At 28.8% G+C, this 24,572-nt stretch overlaps 2 protein-coding genes and 1 non-coding gene across 3 annotated transcripts; 1 reads left to right on the top strand and 2 right to left on the bottom strand.

Moving 5' to 3' along the window:
- Nucleotides 1-8,676: 8,676 nt before the first annotated feature.
- LOC105648111 (myb-like HTH transcriptional regulator family protein) lies at nucleotides 8,677-10,911 on the top strand. The gene is made up of 5 exons (XM_089718190.1): nucleotides 8,677-9,416; nucleotides 9,549-9,625; nucleotides 9,750-9,786; nucleotides 9,926-10,034; nucleotides 10,186-10,911. Exons 1-5 carry the CDS (start codon nucleotides 9,158-9,160, stop codon nucleotides 10,781-10,783), a joined length of 1,080 nt encoding a protein of 359 aa, XP_089574316.1. The 5' UTR covers nucleotides 8,677-9,157; the 3' UTR covers nucleotides 10,784-10,911.
- Nucleotides 10,912-14,159: 3,248 nt separating this feature from the next.
- On the bottom strand, nucleotides 14,160-14,233 carry TRNAI-AAU (transfer RNA isoleucine (anticodon AAU)). The gene has a single exon. It is a non-coding gene; the product is annotated as a tRNA-Ile (tRNA).
- A 5,262-nt stretch (nucleotides 14,234-19,495) lies between these two features.
- Nucleotides 19,496-20,091, bottom strand: LOC149498512 (uncharacterized). Its single transcript, XM_089717516.1, has one exon. The coding sequence runs from the start codon at nucleotides 20,035-20,037 to the stop codon at nucleotides 19,702-19,704; it is 336 nt and encodes a 111-aa protein (XP_089573642.1). The 5' UTR covers nucleotides 20,038-20,091; the 3' UTR covers nucleotides 19,496-19,701.
- Nucleotides 20,092-24,572: the final 4,481 nt, after the last annotated feature.

Raw genomic sequence — 24,572 nt, 5'->3', positions numbered from 1 at the left:
ATATGAATAAAATTAGTCTTGAACTATAATAATTGCTATTTCTTAATCTGTGTGAAAATAAAAAATGAACTATTTTTTGGGCGAGGTGGGTAATTCTTTTGATTTATTAAAATATCAACAAGCTTTATATAATTATGAGAGTAAGTTCTATGTTTGATCTAATCAAGAGTGTTGTATTGGATTAGGACTATGTAAGATTTTAAAATTTCAATGGTATTCAATCTAGATGTCTTTAGAGTCCGTTGATAAAAAACTTTGACTATATTTTTTCGATTCAGTTCGATTTAGTTCAGAAAGCAAATTCGATTTTGATAAAAACCTTTGATTTTATTTTTTGATCTTGATACGGTTCGGTATAAATAGAACTAACCGTTTATTCACCCTGTGACTGTTCTACAGGTGGGGGACCGCGGTGATGCTAGGCATTGGAGGCTTTTCACTGTTTACGGCAGTAGGCTAAAGAAGAAAACAATTTTGTAGAAGTAGGCTAAAGAAGAAAACAATTTTGTAGAAGACAACGTATTTTTTTGATTCTCATTGTTTTTTAGTTTTTCAATTGGGTTCAAAAAATTTTTAATTAGGTTCTAAAATCAATTTTGATTGAATATATAAAAATCATTGTAATTCTACCAACGTCAATCAAAATTTATAAAAAAAGTCTTACCAATCTATAAAATTCAATAATTCATTTAAAATCTAATATAATTTTAATCCAATGCACTTGCTAAGTATTCATAGTATTTGATATTATTATTAAATTATATTTTAAAAAAAACTTCCTTAAAAGAATATAAATTATATTTTTTGGAATTAAAAAAAAGCCAAAAATAAATTAGATAGCTGAGCAGCTGTTGGAAAAGTGTTAAAATAAATGCTAAATACAGTTGTTGATGAAAGCGCGTGGACCTTTTCTGTAGTCTCGGAGTCCTTGACAGCTAAATGGCGTTAGATAGACAAACGTGGACGTTTCTTTGTGCATATCCTGACGACAACAACCGGTCCTAGCTCCTAACTCTTCGGATAAAGCCCATCAAGCTTTGTCATTCTCTGGCATCCATGGGCCAACCTATTGGGTCCTAGAAAATCCATATAGGTTCGGTTCTAATCAAAAGTAAACTTAAATTGACTTGTACTTTTTATGAATCAAAATTGATCTGAAATCAGCGGTTTAAAGATGAATTCAGGCTTAAAAAACAGAAAAATACATCTGAACCGATTTGAAACTGGCATTCACTCCGACTCAATTCTAGTGCATACAAATTTTTAAAAGATAATTTAGCTGGATTTTTTTTAATTAATTATTCTATTTTAAATTTCAATTAAATATGAAAAATCAATTTTATAATTATTCAAAATAAAAATGAAAAGACAATTTTACTTAATTGTTCAATTTTTAAAATCAAAAAATTTCACTCGAAAAAACCAAAAAATATTTAAAATCCAGGCACGGCCCATGTTGATGAAGATAGTCTTATTTCAGTATTTTTATAGGCCCATCAACCAAGAAATAACTGAAAGACAATGTTATTCTAAATTCATTTAGAAATAAATTATTATTTGATATAAATTATTTTATAAATTTAATTAAATAATCCATCTATTTTATTGTCATTAGAGTCTATAGAGGGATATTAACTAAAAAATAAGTAAAAAATTTTGATAAAAGGACAGTATAATTAAACGACAACGTCAAATAGAGAAACTATTTAATTAATTTCTGAAACTAGAGGCCTTGACTTATAAATTTTGTCAAACTCTTAGGACTGAATATTAATTTACCATTAAAAAATTTAAAAATAAACTAAATTAGGTTTACCTAAAACTACAAAAATAAATATAATCTTTTTCACATTCTATAACAAAAATCTTTTTTTTTTTTCCCTTGAGAGAGATATATATAAAATTAATTATGGTTCTTAATTGTAGTAATAGGAATCAAAGTTTTCAAATTCTGAAGATCTTTCAAAATTTGCTGATTCAAACAATTGCGATCTAAGAAAAGAAATTAAATTGTGAAGCCAACGACCACTTCCTTTTCGTATTGAAAGTTCAACACTGACTCAATGTATTATTATAATGCTAATGGACCGAAAAAAAATAATTGTGACAGCTAATCTAAATGCACATATGGATTAATTTCATAAGAATTGTTTAATTGAAAAAATATGTTTCAAGTGAAAATAAATTGAAAAAGAAAAAATATTTTGATTATCTATATATAATTTTCAAGTGACATATTATTATTATTATTATTATTTCTAGCTACATACACAATGTTATCTCAAAATAAATAAATTAAATAACATTTCAATAAATGAATCCAGGTCTTTAGTTCCATCGTTTAGGCTTTGTTTGGAAGGGGATGAAAGAAAATATTTGAGAAAAGAAAATAATGAAATTTATTTCGTATTAAATGCATTTTGTTTTTAATTTTTTCATTTTTTTTCTAGGCCTGAAAAAAATAATACGTATTTTTCTTCATTTAATATTTTCTCACCCTTTCCAAATGAATTAGAAAAATCCCATTAATTTTTTTTTTCATATTTTTCCTCTAAAAAAAGGGTTAATAAATAGTAATATAAAAATTAAGATATAGTCTAAATTCAACATTATTATGCTTTTTGTCTTTTTTTTTTTCAAGATAGTCAATGTGAATTAAAATTTCAATCACTCATTTTCAAAGCATTCAGTATTGTTGATTCAATTGAATAAACAAAATATATCATATTCTTAAAAACTTATAAAGGGAATCTAAATTTGGTGTAACCTAATGCATAAATTATTTCCTAAACCATTTTTATAATTTTTAATTTTTATTGGAATGAATAACATTCTTAAGCTTTTATGTTTGCAATCAACAGTAATAAATTGGAATCTATCACACCCTTCACATGTAATTTCTGTACCAACAAATCAATTCACATGTTTTACACATGACAGAGGAACTGAAGACCTAAAAGTCTAGACAACGTAGTATCTTTAGGCTGGAGCAACAGTCTTATCAATTTAACTTTTGAAAAATACTACAAGAATAATAACTAAATTTTCCAATTATACAGTGATTTAGTTGGTCTTTTCATAACAGTGAAATAAAGAGGAGAGCTAACCTTATTATATAGCTCGTATTGTTATTTATACTCATTGAACCTCCCATTGAATATAAAAATAATAATTGAATTTTAATTTCAAATTAATTGCCATTGAGTATATGAATTCTTTGATGGTGTTCTACTTTGTCCACATGTAGCTAAGTCCGCAGTAATCTCAATAAGTAAGATATAAATATAATTTTTGAAAAAATATGGATTTAAATTATGAAAATATATAGAGAATTTATCAAATATGTAGATGATAACACCTAACGCATGTGTGACCTCAGAGTAGAATAATACTGAAAACAAAAATACTATATATTTGAATATTTAATAAGAGCAAGATAATTATTAAATAAATAATTAAATAATTTCATGTATTTGCAAAGCATCTTAGGTACAATTTGAGGGAATAAGGGATGGGGGGCAATTGCTAGGTAAGATGTAGCGTTATAAGTTGGACCCATAAAATAAATTATTAAAGGGAGACAATTTATACCTTTGACGTGAATAAATTATATATATATATATATATATATATATATATATATATATATATATATATATATATATATATATATGTTTTGGTAGCTCTTTCAATTAACCATGCATACGTATTGATGTGAAGGCAGCTATAGTTTATGTATATTGGGAAGAAAATTGGGATTGACCATCAACCCACTTGCATGTATAATATATATAATTATTTTAATTCAATATTCAATTAAATGAAATTATATTTTATATTTGCTGATTTATAAAGAAAAGCATATAGTATTTTTTATCTAATGGGAAAAGAACATTCCTCACGTTAATTGGATGTGTTGTTTTACCGTTAATTAAAAGGTATAAGAGATTTTTTGCCAAATGTTTTTTTTTTTTATTAAAAAAAAGAAGAAAAAAAAAAGGCACATTTTAGGTTGGCTTTTAACTTGGATTAAGTTAAATCATACTAACTTCATCGCTCATTCAATTATAAGCGATCTCGATTATTTCTATATTATTAATTAATGTGAAATTCATTTTAAAAAAAATAGCATTAATAAAAAAAAATCGTAGAATTTTATGAATAGAGATAAATTATCAAACGCTCTCCGTTTGATCGTTTATTTTTGTTTGTATGTATGATAAATTCTCACAATATGAAGAGCAACTTTTTCATATGATACTAAATCCAATCACTAATTTAATAAACATTAAGATTTATTTTTAATTTATTTATTTGATAAGTTTGGGATTAATTAGCGTAGACCGTATTGTGTAATCATGTAAGGAAGGCCAACTAATCCAAGGTTAGCAAGAGAATTAAATTTCTTTCTTCCTTTGGTAAAGAGAATGAGTCAATTTCAAACCAAAGAGGCAAAGAATGAAATAAACAGTGGCACAGAATATCCCTAATTCGAATAATAATTATAATAATTATAAAATAAATAATTAAACCTTCTTAATTAATACCTCGGTGTCACATTTTGACTGGTACAGTGGAGGGAGGAGCATGAACTGCATGGCCATCCATGAAAACGTCATACTGTCTACCATATTCCAATCCGTCCCTTTCTCAAATTTATTAATTTCAATTAATTAATATATAATTATACATTGGATTTTGTAATTCTTGAGAAGGAAATACAGATGGGAATACCAAATAAAAATTTGACAACTCAACAAATACATAAAGCATAAAAAAAATAAACTGGGGCAGGTTTTGTCAAAGCCATAGGAAGCTTCCTTGAAACTTCAATTTATGGCAAAGGATATATTTAAGTGACTGAATTTATCGAATTATGTCCGCAAGACATAAATTTAAACTCTAAAATTTATACATTTTTTTTATTTTAATTTAATAATATTGAGTTGTGTAATTTAATTTAATAATATTGACAAATAAATATTCAGGTTCTCAATGAGATAAAACTCGATAAGTTTAGATGCTTAATAAAATTAAAATTAATTTATTAATTGAGAATTTAAGAGTTATAATCATACATGTTAAATATACATTAGTAAAGTTTAATTAAAGTATAGAGCACCTGAATTTTTTTTTTGTTAAAATTAAGTCTTTATTCTATTTTTATCATAGTAATTTGAATTTATTTTTTACCTTCAACGCATTTAATGAACCAGAAAACTCAATAAGTTTAAAGGTTTAAATATCCATTTTGCCGAATTTATTTGATTCTATTCAGATGCATACACATGGAATCATGGGCATGCATGGTCCATGACATGAGATGAACATGCATATAAGATAATTAATTAAGTAATAAGCAAAGATGTAGATGTAATGAAATGCTTAATTATATACTTAACAATAATAATAGAAATTGATAGTATTAAAATGGTGGGTGAGCAGACAAGTTGTATAAAACGACAGACATCCTCATTCTCAAATGATGGTAGATCCGCATTAATAGGGTTCACGTATACTCATGCAAATTAATTAAATTTTATATAAAAAGACAAGAAAAAAGAGCACCCAAAGTACTGTTAGGAGTTGACTTCACAGGCTAGGTGTTGGAGTGAACCTTTCCAGACTACAACACCATCTTCCTTAATTTCTTCTCCTCCTTAATCTTAATTATTATTATTATTATACTTTTCTTTAATTTGTTAATTAGGATTTGGATGTGTTACTGTTACACTATATATATTTATTTGATCAAAAGAATCTTTAGTTTGATTGTGTATTTTTAATTAAGATATACAAATATGCACAATAAAATTAGAAATTAACGAATTCATTAAAAATAGAACAGAAGTAGAAATTGAAATTAGGTTTAAATTTTAGAAATCTCGATGATTAAAACTTTATTCGCAATATCAAATATTATTTTAAGAGACGTAAATTTGCAATTTTAAATCTTCTAATTAATCTAAAAATGAAAAATTCAAAAAAAGAAGACTATATTTTCGTATAAGCTGGATTCTTGTGAGTTCAATAGAGCAAAAAGGAAGCAAGTTATGATTTGGCCTATCTTCCAATTCCAAAGGGTTAATAAATGCAAAGCTAATACACGTGGGAGGAATGAAAAAGTTCCCTCGTAACTGAAAGAAAAGCATACCTTTGCCTCATTCATACACGCACGCCCAAAAACACTTTCATGTGACAACTATATGGTCGAGATTTATAACCCTCTTTTCCTTTTATTTTTCTTAATATCTACAAAATTTAATTAAACCCTACTAATAATATTAACCTCACATTTCAATATTATATTAAAGAGTTATCTAATGAATGAACCTTTTTTTAATGTGTAACTTATAATTTTGGCCACACCGTCTATCTCATGAAACCCTGTATATACCATTGGAATTTGAATTGTGAATCTGTGAATTTTTAGTTGGAATTTCGAAAAGTCTTTGGTTAAATTCATGTCAGCTACAATTAAGGGGAAAAAAATTGTTCCCTACCCTATGACTTGTATGAAATATTTGATGGTTTTTATAATTTCGGTGTTTGGAGTGAGTGAATTATTTTTTGATTTTTCTATAAGTATTTCCACATTTTTTTACGACGTCTCGTTTTGATTCGTAGCTCTCATTTTCCGTAATTGTTTTGGATGGTTAGATTTATTATTATTTTGATTTTTGACTGCGATTATTATTAAATGAAAATTTTTTTTATTATATTGGTCTGGAAACATTTTGAGATCTATGTTAAGTTTGGGGTTTCACAACCCCTAATTTAACAATTTTGATAATAGGTCATTTATCCTATAATCTCTCTCCCGTGGACCCGCATGTTTGTCTTTCTGTTTCTTATTAGGTTTTGAACTTTGAATATATAGTATTTGGGACCACAACGAAGAATGGTATATACTACATATATAAATTTCACATCAAGCCTTAACCTAATTAAAATCATCATCATTAGAAATAACATTATTTTAACATCATGTTAATTAATTTATTAAATTCAATTTTTGGTAGCAACAGACCGTGACATCAATAACAACGAATTGCATTTTCAGGTAAATTTTACTTATAAAGTTAAAAGGAGATTAGGTTAATCTTATATGCATAAACAGATAAAAATAACATGTGATGATCAATATTTGGTAATCGAGACATAAGGAGAGTAGATAATTCATTCTCTTATCAATAAAATACATGCATGTAGATATTAAATTACATGTAATGTGTGTGTGTGTGTATATATATATATATATATATATGTTTTAGAATGGCAGAGGGCAGAGGAGAATGACGTGTACGTAGTGATGAGCCAGAGAAGAAGAAGATCAGATCCGTGATTTTCTACAAAAAGGCAATTTCTAAATCTTCTTTTGAGTTATAGCAAAGCATCAAACACATGCATAAGCTTCTAACCCATCCACTTTTCTGCAAACCTAATAAGACACTCTGTACCACTCTACAGTGAATTATGCCCCCCAACCCTTCAGACATACACATGCAGCTTCCCCCCTCAAAAATTATTTTGTTCTTTACCATATAATTTTTTCTTTTAATTCAACTTTCATTTATCTTATTTTTCTTCCTTTTTTTGGACCGGATGTGAAAATATTATAATAATTAATTATTGATTTGGATTGGATTTGTATGAACATCAAACCCATTTTATGCACAAGTCACATTATCTTGTCGTTACTAATGTGACTGAACACTACATTCCACATATCAACACTATCTATATTTTAAAAAGATCAAATTAAAAGTTGAATTTATTTTCACACCCATAATTTAATTGTGATTAGGGTTGTGAGTGTTGTTCGGTAAATCCAATCGAATCAAATAAATTTAATTCAATTTGATTTTTTGCTCAATCAATTCAGTTTGGTTTTTACTAAGTTCAAAAAATAAGTTAAAATCTGTATAAAACTAGCTAAAATCGAATTGAATCAATCAAATCAAAATAACAACAATACAAAATGAAGTTTGATCTAGTTATTCTTCTCGCTTTCACTCAAAAACAATGGAGAGTGAAGGTCTCGAATTTTCAACTACAAAATTACCTTCAATAAAGATCAGCAACTCTACATAATTTTTACAGGACTCTAATACTAATCATTCAAAATTAATATATAATTTGTTTATTTTTTGGCAACAAAACGTAGCCTAAATTAACCTCTAAAACAACTAGCTGGAAAAAGGATTTCCAATAAATAACACCAATGAGCTCATGTAGTAACCAAGAAAAAAAAAAGAATATATAAGTAAAAAAAAGAAAAAAAGAAAGATAAATAAAGCACTGTAACATAGATTTTCATCATGCCGTTTATTACATAGTTAAGAGACAACAAAAGTCCACCATAAAGTTCAAGCAAAATTCCGACAAGAAATTTCAAAGTATAAAAACATGAAATTTCTCAATCATAGCTAAAAATAGTAAAATTTCTCCATTTATTTTTATATTTATTTATTAGGTTTTGCTTATTCAACACAAGAAAGGCTTGAACGACTCTTTTCTACCAAATGGAAATGTGTTTCTTGCATTGCATGACAGTCATGCATGCACATATGTATCATCATCATATTGAATATTAACATAAAAAAAAGAAGAAAACATTATAAATACAAACCTTATATATGTATAAAATAATCAATCAAATGGTACGTACAAAAATTTAGGTAAATAATAGTTTACATGTCCCAAAGGAAGAGAGAGACTACCTTGTTTGTCAAGATCTAGGGTTTTTTTCCTATCTATCTCCTCTTTTTTTCTCAAGAACTGCAACTCCAACTCCATCTTTGTACACCACTCTAATACTATTGATTCAAGGCTAATTATAATTTATTTATTTATTTGTATTTTTGTAACAAAAGGTTGGTCTTTTCTCTATCTGATGAATTTTCATTCTCCAAGATCGATGCCTCGTGTTTTCTAAACGACATTTTTTTTTTCATTTTTTTTTTCCTGTCTTGGATTAAGTCGAGGGAAGCTATAATTGGTTAATTAAGTTCAGTTCTAAGTGGCCCTAATCCCTAGCTAATTCATTTTTAGTTCTGTCTTTAACCCTAAAAGCTTTTCTTGTAAAGCTGTGTTTGTCTCTCATCAAAACAAATTTGTAGATTTGGAAGGAAAAAGGAAAATCAAGAACAAAAAAATGCAAGGAAGTGAGCAAACAGGATGCTCAAAGACAAGGGCTTCAAGACAAAATGAAGAAGAGAGCGAAAGTGGAGAGAATGATGAAGATGAAAGTAGGCCAAAAAATGGAGCAAGTTCGAGTAACAGTACTGTTGAAGAGAGTGAAAAGAAACCCTCAGTTAGGCCTTATGTCAGATCCAAGATGCCTAGGCTTCGTTGGACTCCTGAGCTTCATCTTTGCTTTGTTAAAGCTGTAGAAAGACTTGGCGGACAAGATAGTAAGCTTTTCTGTTCATCCATGTATTTCTTTCAATCTTATAAGAAAGACCTCTTCAATTAATTCGTTTATAAACAAGTGAAGGGTCTTTCAGAATATTTTAATTAGTTAGATTTTTTTTTTCTTGATGCAGGAGCTACTCCAAAGCTGGTTCTTCAACTTATGAATGTTAATGGACTTAGCATTGCTCATGTCAAGAGCCATTTACAGGTTTATTTTCCTTTTCTTTTTTCTTTATAAACAGACCCATTTTTCATTTGTAATGATTTAATTTCTGATATATTTTACATTTGATTTGATTTTTTTTTTTTTTTGGGTGACTTTGATTAATTAGATGTATAGAAGCAAGAAGATTGATGACCCAAGCCAAGGTAATTAAAGCTGTTTAATTTACATTTCCTATCTTAATTAATTTCTATTATCTCTAGCTTTCATCATGATCAACAGAAAGTATTTTGGATTGGATTTATAATTACTAATGAAAAAAGGTATGGGCTTTACATGACACAGCCATGTCTGATCATAGACATCTTGTGGAAAGTGGAGATCGCAATATTTATAACCTAAGCCAACTTCCCATGCTTCAAGGTTACAACCAGCACTATGGCTCCAATTACAGGTAGCAATAAGTGTTCTGCAATTAATCAATAATTCTATTTCCACGGTTAATCATTAATTAAGTTTTAGTAATTTAGTAATACTGAAATCGTTTAACAGAAATTACATGTTTTTAGGGTTACCCTAATTTTCAATTTTCTATTTTCTTGAAGATATGGAGATGCTTCTTGGAATGCTCGAGAAAGCTTTGTTTATAATCCTCATATGGGTCGGTGTTTAGTCGACGAAAACAGACAAGGATTATATGGGACAGTAGCGGAGAGGATATTTGGAGCCAACAACAACTGTAATAATATTAATAATCATCATAGTAATTGCAGTAGTCATTGCAATTTCCAATCACAAAATCAAAAAATGTGGCAAACGCAATCTAGCTCAAGCTTCATCACAGATAACAGACTACTGCAAGCCAAATTGGAGGAAAAAAGCACTCCTTATGACACTAGACGTCATGTCGTTTCAGATATGAAATCAGCAGCTGCAAGTAATTTACAAGAATTCAAAACTACGTTCAAAAGAAAAGCTGCAGATTGCAATCTTGATTTGGATCTATCATTGAAGCTAACTCCGGTAGACGGTAGCCGGCAAAGTATGGAGGAAAGCGAAGTCGATAGTGAGTTATCTTTATCTCTTTACTCACCATCATCATCAAAGCTTAGCAGATTGAAGAGAGGGGATCAAAATGATAATAATATAAATAATAAAGAATATTATGCAAAAAGGGCAAGTACTCTGGATCTGACTATATGAATGAGACAATATTCTAAGTGAGATCTTGAGGTACTTGTTCAAAACAATATATGCATGCACTAGCTAATTTCTTGATTGTCTTTTACTACTATAAAAAAGTTAATAGCCAACATTTCTTTGCCCTCTTCTTTTTTCTTTTCTTTTTGCTCCAAATGTTATTAATTTCATACTTCATACATTGCATAATACAACACAATCAAACATGTCTGATCCATTCATTATTAATATAAAGTTGGAGAAAAATGTTTTGTTTCCTCTTTTCCTTTTTCATTGGGAGGCTAAATAAGAGAGAAATTCTTTGATTTTAATAATTACTAAATTGATGAAAATTCTTAGCATGGTAATAGACAAAGAGGGACTAGAAATGAAGAACTGGTGTGAAAAAATCAACCTATTTCCTTTTTTTTGGTGTTAATTATCATTAATAAATATTGAGTTTTTATGTACTTCACTAATTTGATAAAAGATTAATTATTGAAGTTAAAATCTGTAAGGGAAGAAAAGAAAGAAAATTAAGTTAATTATAATTTGAGTCTTTATTAAAATGTAAATAAACCATACATAAGCTAATTCAGCAAATCCTTGAAATATTTCCCCATCTTTTAGCTAAATATATCTTTAAACATACTTCAAATTGTAATTCAAAACGTTATGATATAGAAAGCAATCCATGCATTTGAGTACATGCATGCATTAGGTTATTGCTTTATATTTGCAAACTCTTGAATTTTTTCTTGGTGCTGAGTCCAGATGAAAGGCTCTTCCTTTTATTTTCTTGTTGTAGCAGCTTCAGTTTTTCTAGCTCTTCCTTCAGAGCTTGGAATTCAGCTGCAACCACACAATTTAATTAATTATATGATATGTAAAAAGTATAATATACGTATATATTCTAAAAGAAATCGTTAGTATATAATACAGTACAGTACAAATATACCTTCTTTCTGAGCTCTTTCATTTTGTAAGGCCTCTACAATTAGCTTCATTTCATGGTTCTCCTTTTGCACCATGGCACATTGAAGTTCATAGTAACAGATTTGTGGACAGAGAAAAGATAATTTTTCCTGTAAATATAATTATTCAGAAAGAAGTGTATATAAATATATGCAATATTGAATCTGAGAAAGTAGTACTATTTCGGGTCACACAATCTAAAACTTACGGATTGAAATTAATGCCGGTTGTATAACTGATATATTGAGGTTAATTAATTGATATCAGATTGCGTGCCCAATTAATAAATTAGAGATCAATCACTGAAAAGTTTCATAAATTATTTTCTTTGGCTATCTAACAAGTGTTGGTTGGAGTGGTAAGCTGCCCCATTCCCTATAAAGACGAGAATACAATTTTGATCTTTGGGAAGTGCTTTCACTAGGAGGACAAAAAAAAAAAAAACTCTATGTCCTAAAGGGATTATACCTCTTGATTATACCAAAAAAAATTATTTTCTAGTGGTTAAAACGCATTAAATCTCCTTCTGGTGATCACAAAATCGAGTCGTGGAATCAGCATATTAGAGAGACTTTTGAAAAAATTATTTTCTGCTGACTGTTTAATACTAATGTCTTAGCTGTAAATTCATACTAAAATGATCTTTCGTTCAGCTATTAAGGATAGCTAAGCTCATAACTATAGTCTATGTTGTACGGAAATGGAAACAACGAGACGTGGAAACATGGGAACAACATTTAAACTATAATTTTATACGGAAAAACGGTATTATATATTGAGAAACGGACACATGAAAATATTTCCAAAAGTATGAAAACGCTCGTGACTAAAAGTTTCCGTGCATCATACACCACGTACGCTCAATAATCATCAACTCAATTAAACTTAGTTTGGTTAAGTTAATTAACCAAAAGCTGAAATATATATGTGCAGGATAAAAATAATTGCTGAATTATCTGAAAAGATAAAAATGATTTTTAACTATCTATTTAAACAATATTATAAAAAATAAGTCCATGAAAAATCTCATGCTAGATCATATATACTTACAGGAGGATATATATATGTATAGATGATGAACATTAGAAATTACCTTTTCAGTGTGTATATCTCTTGTGAGTTTTTCAGTGTAGTGTAGCTCTTCCATTTCAGAATTTTGAGTAGACAAAATCACAAGATATACACTTCACTATGCAGAATTTAAATTCTATATATAAAAAATCCAATTTATAATTTCACTCAACCCAAGGCTAACGGATTGCTCATAGCCCCAATATAATGTAACGTACGTAATCAAATATGAAACTTTTTTTTATATGTAAATATCTATTTGAAAAGTAAAGAAATTGAATTAATACATTGGATTGATTTGTTATTGAAATGTGTAAATGGTAAGCGTGTATAAAAACAACTTAGACCCACCAAATATGAGCTTAAATTCCAGATATGACAATAATATTTGTATCAATATTCCAACAAAACAAAATTTTGATTTAAATAGAAACAATATTAAATAGCCCTTTTAATTTGCATAATCACTAAGGCTATGTTCGGTAATAATTTTTTAAGTAGTTTGTTAAAATATTAAACGCTACTTAAAAAGTTGTTCGGTAACGTAGTATTTGGACTAATTTTTAAATTTTATAGTAGCGTTTTATGAAAAATTAACTCATGTTTAGTTTTTAGTATTAAAAGCTACCCAAACAGCCAAACGCTTCTAAAACAGCTAATAGCTATTAAAACAGTTAATTTTATCGAACAAATTCTAATTGTCTAATTTTGTTTTTGTCTAGCTTTTCTTCCTCGCGATTAGAATTTGTCAGGTATTACCACAATTTACAATTTATAATTTTAATTAGTTGAATAGTTTCAAGAAAAATCTCGAAATCCATTTGGAAATGAATCAAGACGAAATTTCAGAAAGTTGTTAACGCAGAATCTTCCTATGTAAAACCATAACCTAATTAACCACCAAGAATAAATATATGCAAAGGTTACATGTCATGTCTTATATATTCCTCTACTGTGTCGCAGTATTAATTAATTGAGCTAAGCTAATCACTTGTTGGATTACTATTTGTGATTCTCTGAATGACCTAATCTCTGGTTCAATTTTTAGAAAATCAAGAGAAAAGGAGGAGCTGAAAATTATTAAATAAAATATTAAATTTGATAACTTTAAAAATCCATTAATTAATTTGTAAAAGTTATACAGTAATTCATTAATTTACTGTGACAAATACTGAATGAGGGAAAAACAAGTCAAGTGATATATAATCAAATGTGAATCAAGAAATTAAGCTTAAAATACTAAAAATAACATAAATTGAAAGGTAATTTATATAGAAGAATCAGAAAAGGAACTTAAGAATGTCACTTCACAATCCAAGAACACTCCCTTTCACACGTAAAAAGGAAATATTATTGGCCCATGCAGGTTTCAAACCTGCAGGCTTCGCGTTATTAGCACGACGCTCTAACCAACTGAGCTAATAGGCCAAACGTGATGTTGTTTTTCAAACATATTTACTTAACTTTCTTGAACAAATTTAAGGTCAATTCATTTCGTTAACGAATAAATCTCATTAAAACAATATCTATTTGTAAATAGTTTTAATATTTGGGTTAATAATTTCCTTCTAAATTCTAGAATTAAGTTATACCCCTCCGTCCTATTTTGTTTGCATAGTTCGACAAAACACATATATTAGGAATTTAGTCATTTACCCTTAACTCGTTAAGATATTAATAAAAGTCATTTATTTAATGAATAATCATAAAGATTATTATGAAAAAAAATAATTGCTTACATATATAAATTTATAAATCTTGTAAATATTTTAGAACATCCAAAAAATGAATAACAAGAAAATAAAATAAGATGGATGGAGTAACTTTTATCAATTTGAGTATAAATAAATTCAATAATAATTGATTTATAAAACTTCAGAATATAAAATGAAATAAATTTTCTTTGATACCAAACATGAAATTATGATGGTAAATGAGTTTTATAAAATTCTATGGATTTTGTTTTTTATCAAAATTTTTAATTTTAAATTAAGATTTGATCCTATATTCTCATATTTTAATTTTAAAAACCAATCTATAAATACGGTAGCTAATTTTATAGAATTATGGAATTTATTTATACCAAATGAATATTTAAATCTTAAATTAAGGTTTGAAGTTTTATTCTCATAATTTCAATTAAAAAAAAAAATCCACAATCAAATAATTAAAAGTTTCATAAATGAGCAATAAAATTATAAACTGTCAAAAATTTTAAATTTTCACTTATATTTGATTAAAATAAGTAATTTATCTAATTTCATTTCACATTTTTAGTAATTAACTTTTGATCCTTTTCACGTCAATATGAGTGGGACGACGGCCCAAATGTTGGGTTTCTTTTCAAAACTATGTTTCCTTTTGTTTGTTTTCTTAGCTAAATTCCTAACTCATAATCATAAAGGCTATACAAAAATAATTTTGATGGATGAGATAATATAATAGGCGTCTCTTCTTCTTTAATCAGAGATCTTGAATTTTAACTTTGGATATAGATTTTTTAAACACTTGGAGGGAGTGTTTTGTCCTCTTCATGAGCCTGTCTGACATGAATCTAGATTAATCGAGCTAATAAACTTCAAAACCGGATGATTATAAACCAAAAAAAGTTGTGTAGCCAATTAATCAGTCTATTTTAATAATTTATAAATTTTAATAATTTACTTACACACTTAAATTATAATTTATTAGTAAAAACCTGTCAATAAATCTTAATTTGAATTTGCTCCTTGTAATAATAATAATAATAATAATAATAATAATAATCTTTTGTAACATGTAAATATTTTCATAGTTCACCAATGCTGGATTAAACAAAGAAAATCCAAGGTCTATATATAAAGAAAGACCAACAAATATTAAAAGATTACGCCAGCTACCGCTGTGTTATATGCTATTATAAAATTTGAGTTTAATTATATATAATGCTCAACTTTTAATTTTGTCTATTTTGATGCGTTAATAAAAGTAATTAAGACCCTGTTTGTTTTCAAAAAATAATTTGTTTATAAAATATTTTTCAAATTTTTTGATATTTGGGATACTTTAGAAAATTAGTTAATAAAAAAATAAAATAAAATCTTATTATAAAGAAAAATAGTTAGTTAATTAAGCTAGTCAAAGGGAAAATAAAATCATTTTCAAGAAAAATGACTTTTTTTTTCATAAGAAGAAAACACTTTTTGAATATTAAAAAACTTATTATAATCGTATAAATATACATCTATTAATTCACTAGTTATTCACAATTATCATAATTTAATATTCGGTATCTTGAACTCAGGTCGAGTTATGATTACTTGGTAACTCAAACTAAAAATTCCTGACAACTTAAGTCATCGTTGATTTGAGGAACTTGAGGTGTATTTTCTTTTTTTAGAAAATAAATGATCATATCATTAAAAATTAATTACAAAAAAGAGAATAAGGAAAAACCACCTTTATTCAAATAGAAGTTTTTAAAAATAGAAAATTAACTTGGACAATTCATGTGCAACTTAATTGGGAAAATAGTTTTGCCCCTGAATTTTGAAAAAATAACTCTAGAGCACCCTCAGTACTGTGGGGACTAATTATGCACCTCAAGTCTATTTTTTGGCATTAGTCTTGCACCTTTTCATGCTGGCAGAATAGAGCGTGGATATCATTGCCGAAAGAGCGTTAATTCAATTATAAAGACCAACGCGGAAAAATCTTGTACAGCTTGGCTCTAACCATTTTGTAACTACTTTCACTCTTCTTTTAAACCTAAACTAGGATTTTACTCATAGAAAAGCAACTTGCCGTCCTTCTCTCTCTGCCTCAATAACTTGAATGCAAGAAAAAGGTTTTGGGTTTATTCTTCTGTGAACTTTTAGAGGGAAATAAAGCCAATCGATTGTAAGCTTTCCCTGGCAGGTTTTATTATAATTATAATTACATTTTCCTATTTCCAACTTCACAAAAGCCCACTCTCTTGTTCCAATCAAGAGAACTATGCACCAGGAAAAAAATTGTAATTAATATAAGCTTTCAGTCGATTTTGTAGGTGTTAAACTGTGTAAACAAATTGATTGAAATTAACAAACTTCTTACAGGTGAGTGAGGTTAGGTAGTTTAGCAATAGCAAGAGGCAGCACATGATCAAGATCTTGCCCTTCAAGCCTTCTGTATAACAAGAATTCAAAGATCCATTAGAATTTATAGAAATTCTAAATGAAAATAACTTCTCATTGACCTAAAATTAAACAAAATAAAATCTAGAAGAGTGACCTTAAATAATCCTTATTTTCCGGTCTGGATTATTATATTTTTGACATGAGCATATTGAGGGGTTAATCTTATTCTGGGAGCTGTTTAAAAAAAGGGGAAAAAAAAAAAATCTAATTCTAGACATTTGTTTGGACACTTGTTAATATTCTTACTTTGAAATTTCATAGACTTGGCTCTCGTGAATTTTTGATATGAGTAAAAAATAGCACATAAATTCAGTGTTAATGGTGTTTGCAGAATGAGAGAGAGAAGGAGACTTGCGGATACAAATTAAGAATTATTTAAGGAATTTAATAACAGTGGTAAATTGCTAACCACATCATGGCTTTTAAATGAAATCTTTATGATAAATCAATGCAATTTAGAAGGAATCAATGAAAAGATATCAATTTAAATCCTGGAGTAGAACCTGAGTCAAAAGTTGGAGATACCCTAGCTATTAAATCCAAGCCAAGTGGGAAAGAAGGGAAGATACCCGCCCTACCCTACTAGTATCAATAGACAACATCTTAATAGTTCTTAATTGATGGAGTAATCGTCACTCAGTTTATGATTTATAAATGTAGAAGGGAGCGAAGAAAGTTAAGGGCTTCTGATAGTTACCCGAGGGGAGTGGGGAAGAAATAATAGGGATTAATTAAGATTGATCGGTTAATTGTGTCATCAATTAAAATGGGTCTCATTTTCCATTGAGCTAGTTTAGTTAGCACAAGTGCAAATCCAAGTGTACAACTCACGTGCATTTGTCAACATGAAAATGTGCAAGACTAATGCAAAAAAAATATAAAGTTAGAGGTGCATGATTAATTTCTGTAAAATTGAGGGTGTCAGTAGGGTTATTTTTTAAAATTTCAGAAAACAAATATATGTATTTTGCCAATTTAATTGCTTTGTCTATGAAACATGAACACGGTGGAGGACAAAATGACTCCAAAGCCAAGAAAGAAAGGACAATAATATAGTCACATGGTCAGTATCTGAGAACTCACGAGAGTTCACATAATTACCATCATCAAGCCATCCGATTCCAGAAAGATGGACAACAGTAATTAAAATTTTCTTTTTCTTTGTTTTGCTCGGACATGTACATTAATAAGTTAAGATCCCACCATTAATTATTGAACATCAAACATTCGCTAACACACATTTCACCTGCGTCAAAACCAATTATTGTTCCCGCATAAATGGCATTCCTCATGCTAGAGCACAGGCTAGCTGCTGCTTACTATTGTACGGAGTGTTTGGCAACTGGTGCAATATGGCCCCAGCTCAGGAAAAGCATTTATCAATCAAGCAAAGCAAGTTCCAGCACGTGCCAATTAGTTTCATTCAAGAAAAGCATCTATTAATATGAGATTGTAAAATGGATTATTTGGAAAAGAGAGATAATTAAGCATATACAAAATAATACACCTTAATTTTACCAATTTGCTTATACTCCTTCTGTAATATTTATCATTTTAGGAGTTTTTTTTTTTTTTTCTAAAGAAGTAACGTGTCATAAAAATAACTCTTTTAGAATTTTATTTTTCTTTTTATAATCATAGGTACATTTTTTTTTTTCTAATTCAAAGGAGGGTGTTGAACTCGAGTTTCATATTAACTGGGAGATAAAATATACACGCATTTTAGTGCAGAAGACATATATTATGTGCATGTTAAATGTATGTTGTGCTATATAACTTAAAAAAGAAATTGGTTGCATGCATAATTAAATACTTTCATTTATGACTCATATTATAAAAGAAATTATAAAAAAATATGAAATTATTGAAATCTCTTTGTTCATTAGTAAAAAATAAATCATTTAAAAGTTTTCTTGTTGCGAAACAGTAGAATTCTAAAGGAGGAGAAAGACTATGAATATAAAAAATATAATTCTAAGAGTAAAAAACGTTTTTAAATTGAAAAATCAATTCTATAATGTTTAGTTTCTGTTTAGATTTTGGAATTAGACAGACTAATTGCACGCCTAACAAGAGAAAATATTTCCAAATAGCAAATTCCGACTTACTTAAAATGAAAGTTTAGTTGAATTGAGATTTCTTTTAAAATAAAAATTTTTTTTTTGGTAAACCACCCGATATCCGGCACAGTTGATTAATCCAAATTTAGATTCTGCAAAGGCCCACTATAGAGGAGATCCTCATAATCCAGTTTTTTTCATTCAAAACGCTAAAATTTGAACTATGGACGTTGTTTAAGAGATCCAGCGCCTCATCCCACTGGATCGAACAAAATAAAAAATTTAATAACTATAAATTGAAATTTCATTATAAATTATTAACTTTTACCTCGGAGTATATCGATTGAACTGGATATGAATTCGGAATTTTTTATCAAAAAAATTTTGATGTAATATTTAATTAAATTTATCAATGATATAGAAGTTCAAATCAAAACCAAGCAAAAAAAAAAAAAAAAAGAACCAATATAAGGTTATTAAAAACAAAAATCAATCCACCATACTAAAGCCAAATATTGAATCCATCTAATTAATGAGCATATATATTTACAATAATAAAGCGCACCAATTGCAAGCTGCCACGTGGTTCCATTATCAATTAGTCTAGCGGCGTGTCAATAATTGATTGGCAATTCCTTCATCCTCAGACAAGAATCAACAGGAGAGGTCAATGTCATGTTTAGCACTTACTGTTCTGGCTGTACTGTGTTGTTTCCGGCATCAGATTTAGGCCATCTTTAAACTTAACATTAAAGACAGCAACTGCAGGAACAACCGGCGATGATTGCTCCGATTGGCTGAGCTTAGAAGACTCATTAGTCCGCCGCTTACATAAAACATAAAAAATAACCAGAAGAAAGAAAGCGAATAGCAAGACTATAACTAATAGCATGATCTCGCCGTGGACCGCGAAGTTGCGGTCGCCGGAAAAGAGAGGCTCATCTTTCTGAGGATTATTGTTATTAGCAGGAGGAAGTGGAGGCGATGGGTATGCACTAGAATAATTATTAGCCATAGAAAGAAAGTGTAGCAGCAGTTTCTTGAGCTATCAGGGCCTAAAATAGCTAATATAAAATGACAAAATGGTAGATAGTGTTCAATTTGTGTTAATTGTCCGCTGGTAAAATTTTTCTTTTACTCACCATTTGCAATATTATATCTCTTAAATATATTAAATTCCTGTTTTTTTGGTCCGTACACGTATTTTCACGCTTCATTGGAGTGGCGTCGAGTAATTACAGCAATTTCGATAATCAAAGCTCTAAAGTTCATCGCCTAATAAAATTCACCTCAAATGATCTTACCTCGTGTTGGTTATATTAAATTCTTTTCTTTTTTTTGGTGAAATAAAGGAGCTACATCAAATATTTTTTTCAGTAAAGAACACTCATTAATTAAAAAATTATGAAAGATTTATTTGTATTAATTGCATCAGTTCTTTTGTTATCAGCAAATAAAATTTAATTTTATTAATAGAGAAATTACCGTGTAGTGTCTATAATTTAGAAAGTACAGTTAGTCGATCTTTGTATTTTAGAAAATAGACTAAAATTTTTTGTTATAATTTACTTCTGTTATACTGTAGGATCATTTTGTCCAATTTTTACATCTTTTTCGTTAACTTTCTTATGAAATGATGAAAATACCCTTTTATTTTTTCTCACATTTGATATATTTTTCAAAATTCAGGAATGAATTAATTGTGTTTCTCAAATCATATGGACCATACTGCGATTTTTGTGGTATAAAATTTTGATAATTTTCCTTTTATCTTTGTATTTTTCTTATTAACTCAACATAAAAGAAATAAAAATTTAACAGAGCCTAGTAGTGTAACAAAAGTAAAATAAAGAAAAATATTTATATATTTTACAAATATAAGGATAAAATAATTATATTTCACAAATTACAGAACCGTGCCATAACTTTTTCTTATTAACATAATCTAGAAAAACTTAATATATAAAGGAGAGTTAAACCCCAGATAAGATAACAGACTCTTCACGTGCATTCAAAACTTACTTAGTTATGAAAAAATCTGGTGAGAATTGAATCAATTATGTTGAATTTTAACTATAAAACATGAATAGGGCTCACACTCACGTGTCCTCAAATTGTAGAGTTGAGCAGGAGTATAACAGGAAGGAATTGACGAGTGACGCTATACAGGTGATGTGAGAGATAAAGAAAGAACAGAAGAAAGAAGGAGAAGAAGGAGAAATTTTTGTTTGGACGGTGCCAAGAAACTGAGGAAAAAAAGGTGGTGTGGGTACGATGGTGACAAGGGCAAAGAGGAAACACTCAAATGGCCAATTTTTATAGAAATGTGGTCCTTGTAGATAAGCATCCTTTTGTTTTGTCACTTGATGAGTCAATCTAATCGGTTATTAATTATGCTTAAGTATTTATTATTGATTTTTTTTTTATTTATACCGCTGATTTCGTGTGAGACACGTAAAAGAAAAATATTTTCTGTAAGAATTTTCTCAATTTATAAAAATTTAAATATTTAACCACTTAAGAAATTTGAGTTCTTTTCACTCAAAAAAACTATGTTAGTCGTTGATTTATTTTAGTAATATTTAATTATTTTGTGAAAAAAAATTAACATGATTACTGAGTTTAATAAAGAAACTATATGTGAAAAGAAATAACTACAACAACTATACCTCGTAAATTAGTTTTGGAAAGGGAATCCTCTACTATCCAATAGACTTTCACATATATTGCTAATTGATTAATAACCTTTTTGATTAGACTCACCCAGCAAGAGATAGACTTAATTAGTTTGCCAAGATCAATATTCAATGAATTATAGTTAAATCCGAAAAATGAATAGTTCAACCTTGGAAGTTCTAATAATTAATATACTATTTGTTTTATTGTAATAACAACAAGAACTTTTGTCTTTTTCTTTTATTTTTCCTTGCACTACGTGGTATCTTCACACCTTAGTTGTAATAGTCTATTCATATAAAATACTTCTAACTTATTAACGATTTTTACTTGCTAATACTAAAAGGGAAAAACTTTCCTAAAATGGGTTTATAGTACTATTTATAGATCAAACTAATAAAATTAATGATTTTTTTATTGAATTGTGGATATTTTTTATCACACATTTAAAATAAATCGGAACATTAAAAAAAAAATCTTTAGCTTCATTTGTTTAGTCCATAAATAGAGTCGTGTAACCTGGTTTAAGCAAATAATTTCCATATTAAAATTTCTAAGGAGTGATATTATTATTTCTATTCCTATATTTGGTAAGTAGCGTAGAATATAAAGGCATCGAGAACTAAATAACTTATTTACATCTATTTGAAAAGAAGTTAATAAAGTCAAATCTCAACTTTTCTTATAGACTTATTTGGAATTGGAGCTAAAGGAGGGGAAGTGAAAGATTTGAATTAATTTACATTTAAGAATAAATCTTAACTTATCTTTACTGTGTTTTCTTTATCTAGAGTATGTTTTGCCAATTCAGATGTATCCTATGCATTTTTTTAACTTTATGTCATTACTGTAGCACTTTATTATTTCCTTACACTTCTTTTCTATTTTCCTTACACTTATTTTATATAAATAGAAGGCATTTCTTTGAATATCAATAAGATGCATGCTTTCATTATCTTTTCTCTCTTGAAATATTAGTTTCTATATGACTTATGCATCCTTAACTAATGATATGAATATGCTCTATACTTGCCTATAAAAGAATTTAATGCATAAAAAAGTATTACTCCCTTTGTCCTTTTACTTTAGAGAATTTTTCCTTCTTGGATGTACGTTTATATAAAGAAATATGCTAGTAATAGAAAGTTTGGGGAGTGTGTAAAAATACTAAATCTAAAATACTCTTAATTTGCCGTTGTCTTCTCTTTTTAATATGACACTAATAACAATTACATTGATCGATAGAAATGTTGGTGGCAATTAATGAAGTTATCTTTTGAAAACTGAAAAGGATCAAAGCAGCCAACAAAAAAGGAATTTCATAAAATAGAAAGACACAAAATTAAAAGAGGAGCTGATGAATGATAGCCTCCTCAGAATATTATTATTCCATCATCTCTACTCTGCATATTAGAGTAAGAATATATACAAGTGTGTATTTGTTAGAGTTATTGCTATTCTAACGCTACTAACAAATATCTGTTAGAGTTGTAGCTATTCTAACGCTATTTTGACTATACAAAAATAACCACACAAATATACTTTATACCCCCCGCTCAAGCTGGAGTTGGTGAGAAATCAACCAATCCAAGCTTGCACACAAAATTCTGAAATAGCTGAGTAGACAAAGGTTTTGTGAACATGTCAGCTAGTTGCATGGAGCTGGGCAAATAAGGAGTACTAATGAATCCAATTTGTAACTGTGCCCGAACCACATGACAATCAATGTCGATGTGTTTTGTTCGCTCATGAAAAACGAGATTAGCTACAATATGAATCGCTGCTTTATTGTCACAATGTAATGGAATTGGAGTAGGAACAGTAATGTGAAAATCAGTAAGTAAAGAAGACAGCCACCGAACTTCACAAACAGTTGAAGCCATAGCTCTATACTCAGACTCGGCGGAAGATCGACTTACAATCGTTTGTTTCTTCGACTTCCATGACACCAAGGAAGTACCCAAAAAGATACAATACCCGGTAACAGATCTCCTAGTATCCGCACAAGTGGCCCAGTCGGCATCTGAGAAAGATTGAAGCTTTAGATCATTTGAAGCTGGAAGAAACAACCCCTTTAAACTAGTACCATGTAAATACTTCACCACTGTCAATGCTGCCTGAAAATGCTGATGGTGAGGAGATTGCATAAACTGACTTAGTTGTTGAACAACATAACTAATATCAGGTCTAGTGAGCGACAAATATAATAGTCTGTCGATTAAACGTCTGTAACGTTCTGGGTCTTGCAAAGGTCTGCCCATGTCGGAACTGAGTTTGAGTCCTTGAATGTAAGGACTAGACGCTGGTTTAGAATCTTGTAAACCTGTGTTTGCAACAATATCTGTGATAAACTATGCTAAGTTAACAACATTCAGTCCGTTGACCGAAATATTTCGATGCCCAAAAAATACTTGGCATGTCCAAGATCTTTAATAGTAAATGTCCCATGCAAATAAGCCTTTAATTCATCAATCAAAGCAACTGAGGGACCAGAAATCAGGCAATCATCGATATAAACCAAGACAACAATGAATGTATTACCGTTACCTCGAGTGAACAAACAGTGATCAAAAGAGGATTGGCAAAAACCTTCAGCTATTAAACTTGCAATTAATTCCTTATTCCATTGTCTGCCAGCTTGCTTCAACCTATATAGAGACCGTTGCAATTTGCAAACTTGCCCTGGTTTGGCTTTCTCATACCCTGGAGGTACCTGCATATAAATGTCTTCATCTATAGAACCATGTAAGTACGCATTATTGATGTCAAGCTGATGCACTGGCCAAGTAAATGCAGTTGCAATAGTTAAAAACACTCGAACTGTAACAAGTTTCACAACAGGTGAAAATGTCTGGTTGTAATCCAAGCCAAGAA

Source organism: Jatropha curcas, chromosome 2, assembly GCF_041381405.1.
Source record: "Jatropha curcas cultivar XTBG-Jc1 chromosome 2, XTBG_Jcur_1.0, whole genome shotgun sequence".
NCBI lineage: Eukaryota > Viridiplantae > Streptophyta > Magnoliopsida > Malpighiales > Euphorbiaceae > Jatropha > Jatropha curcas.
Note: the sequence above shows the minus strand (reverse complement) of the source record. Positions and strands in the feature narration are given on the sequence as shown.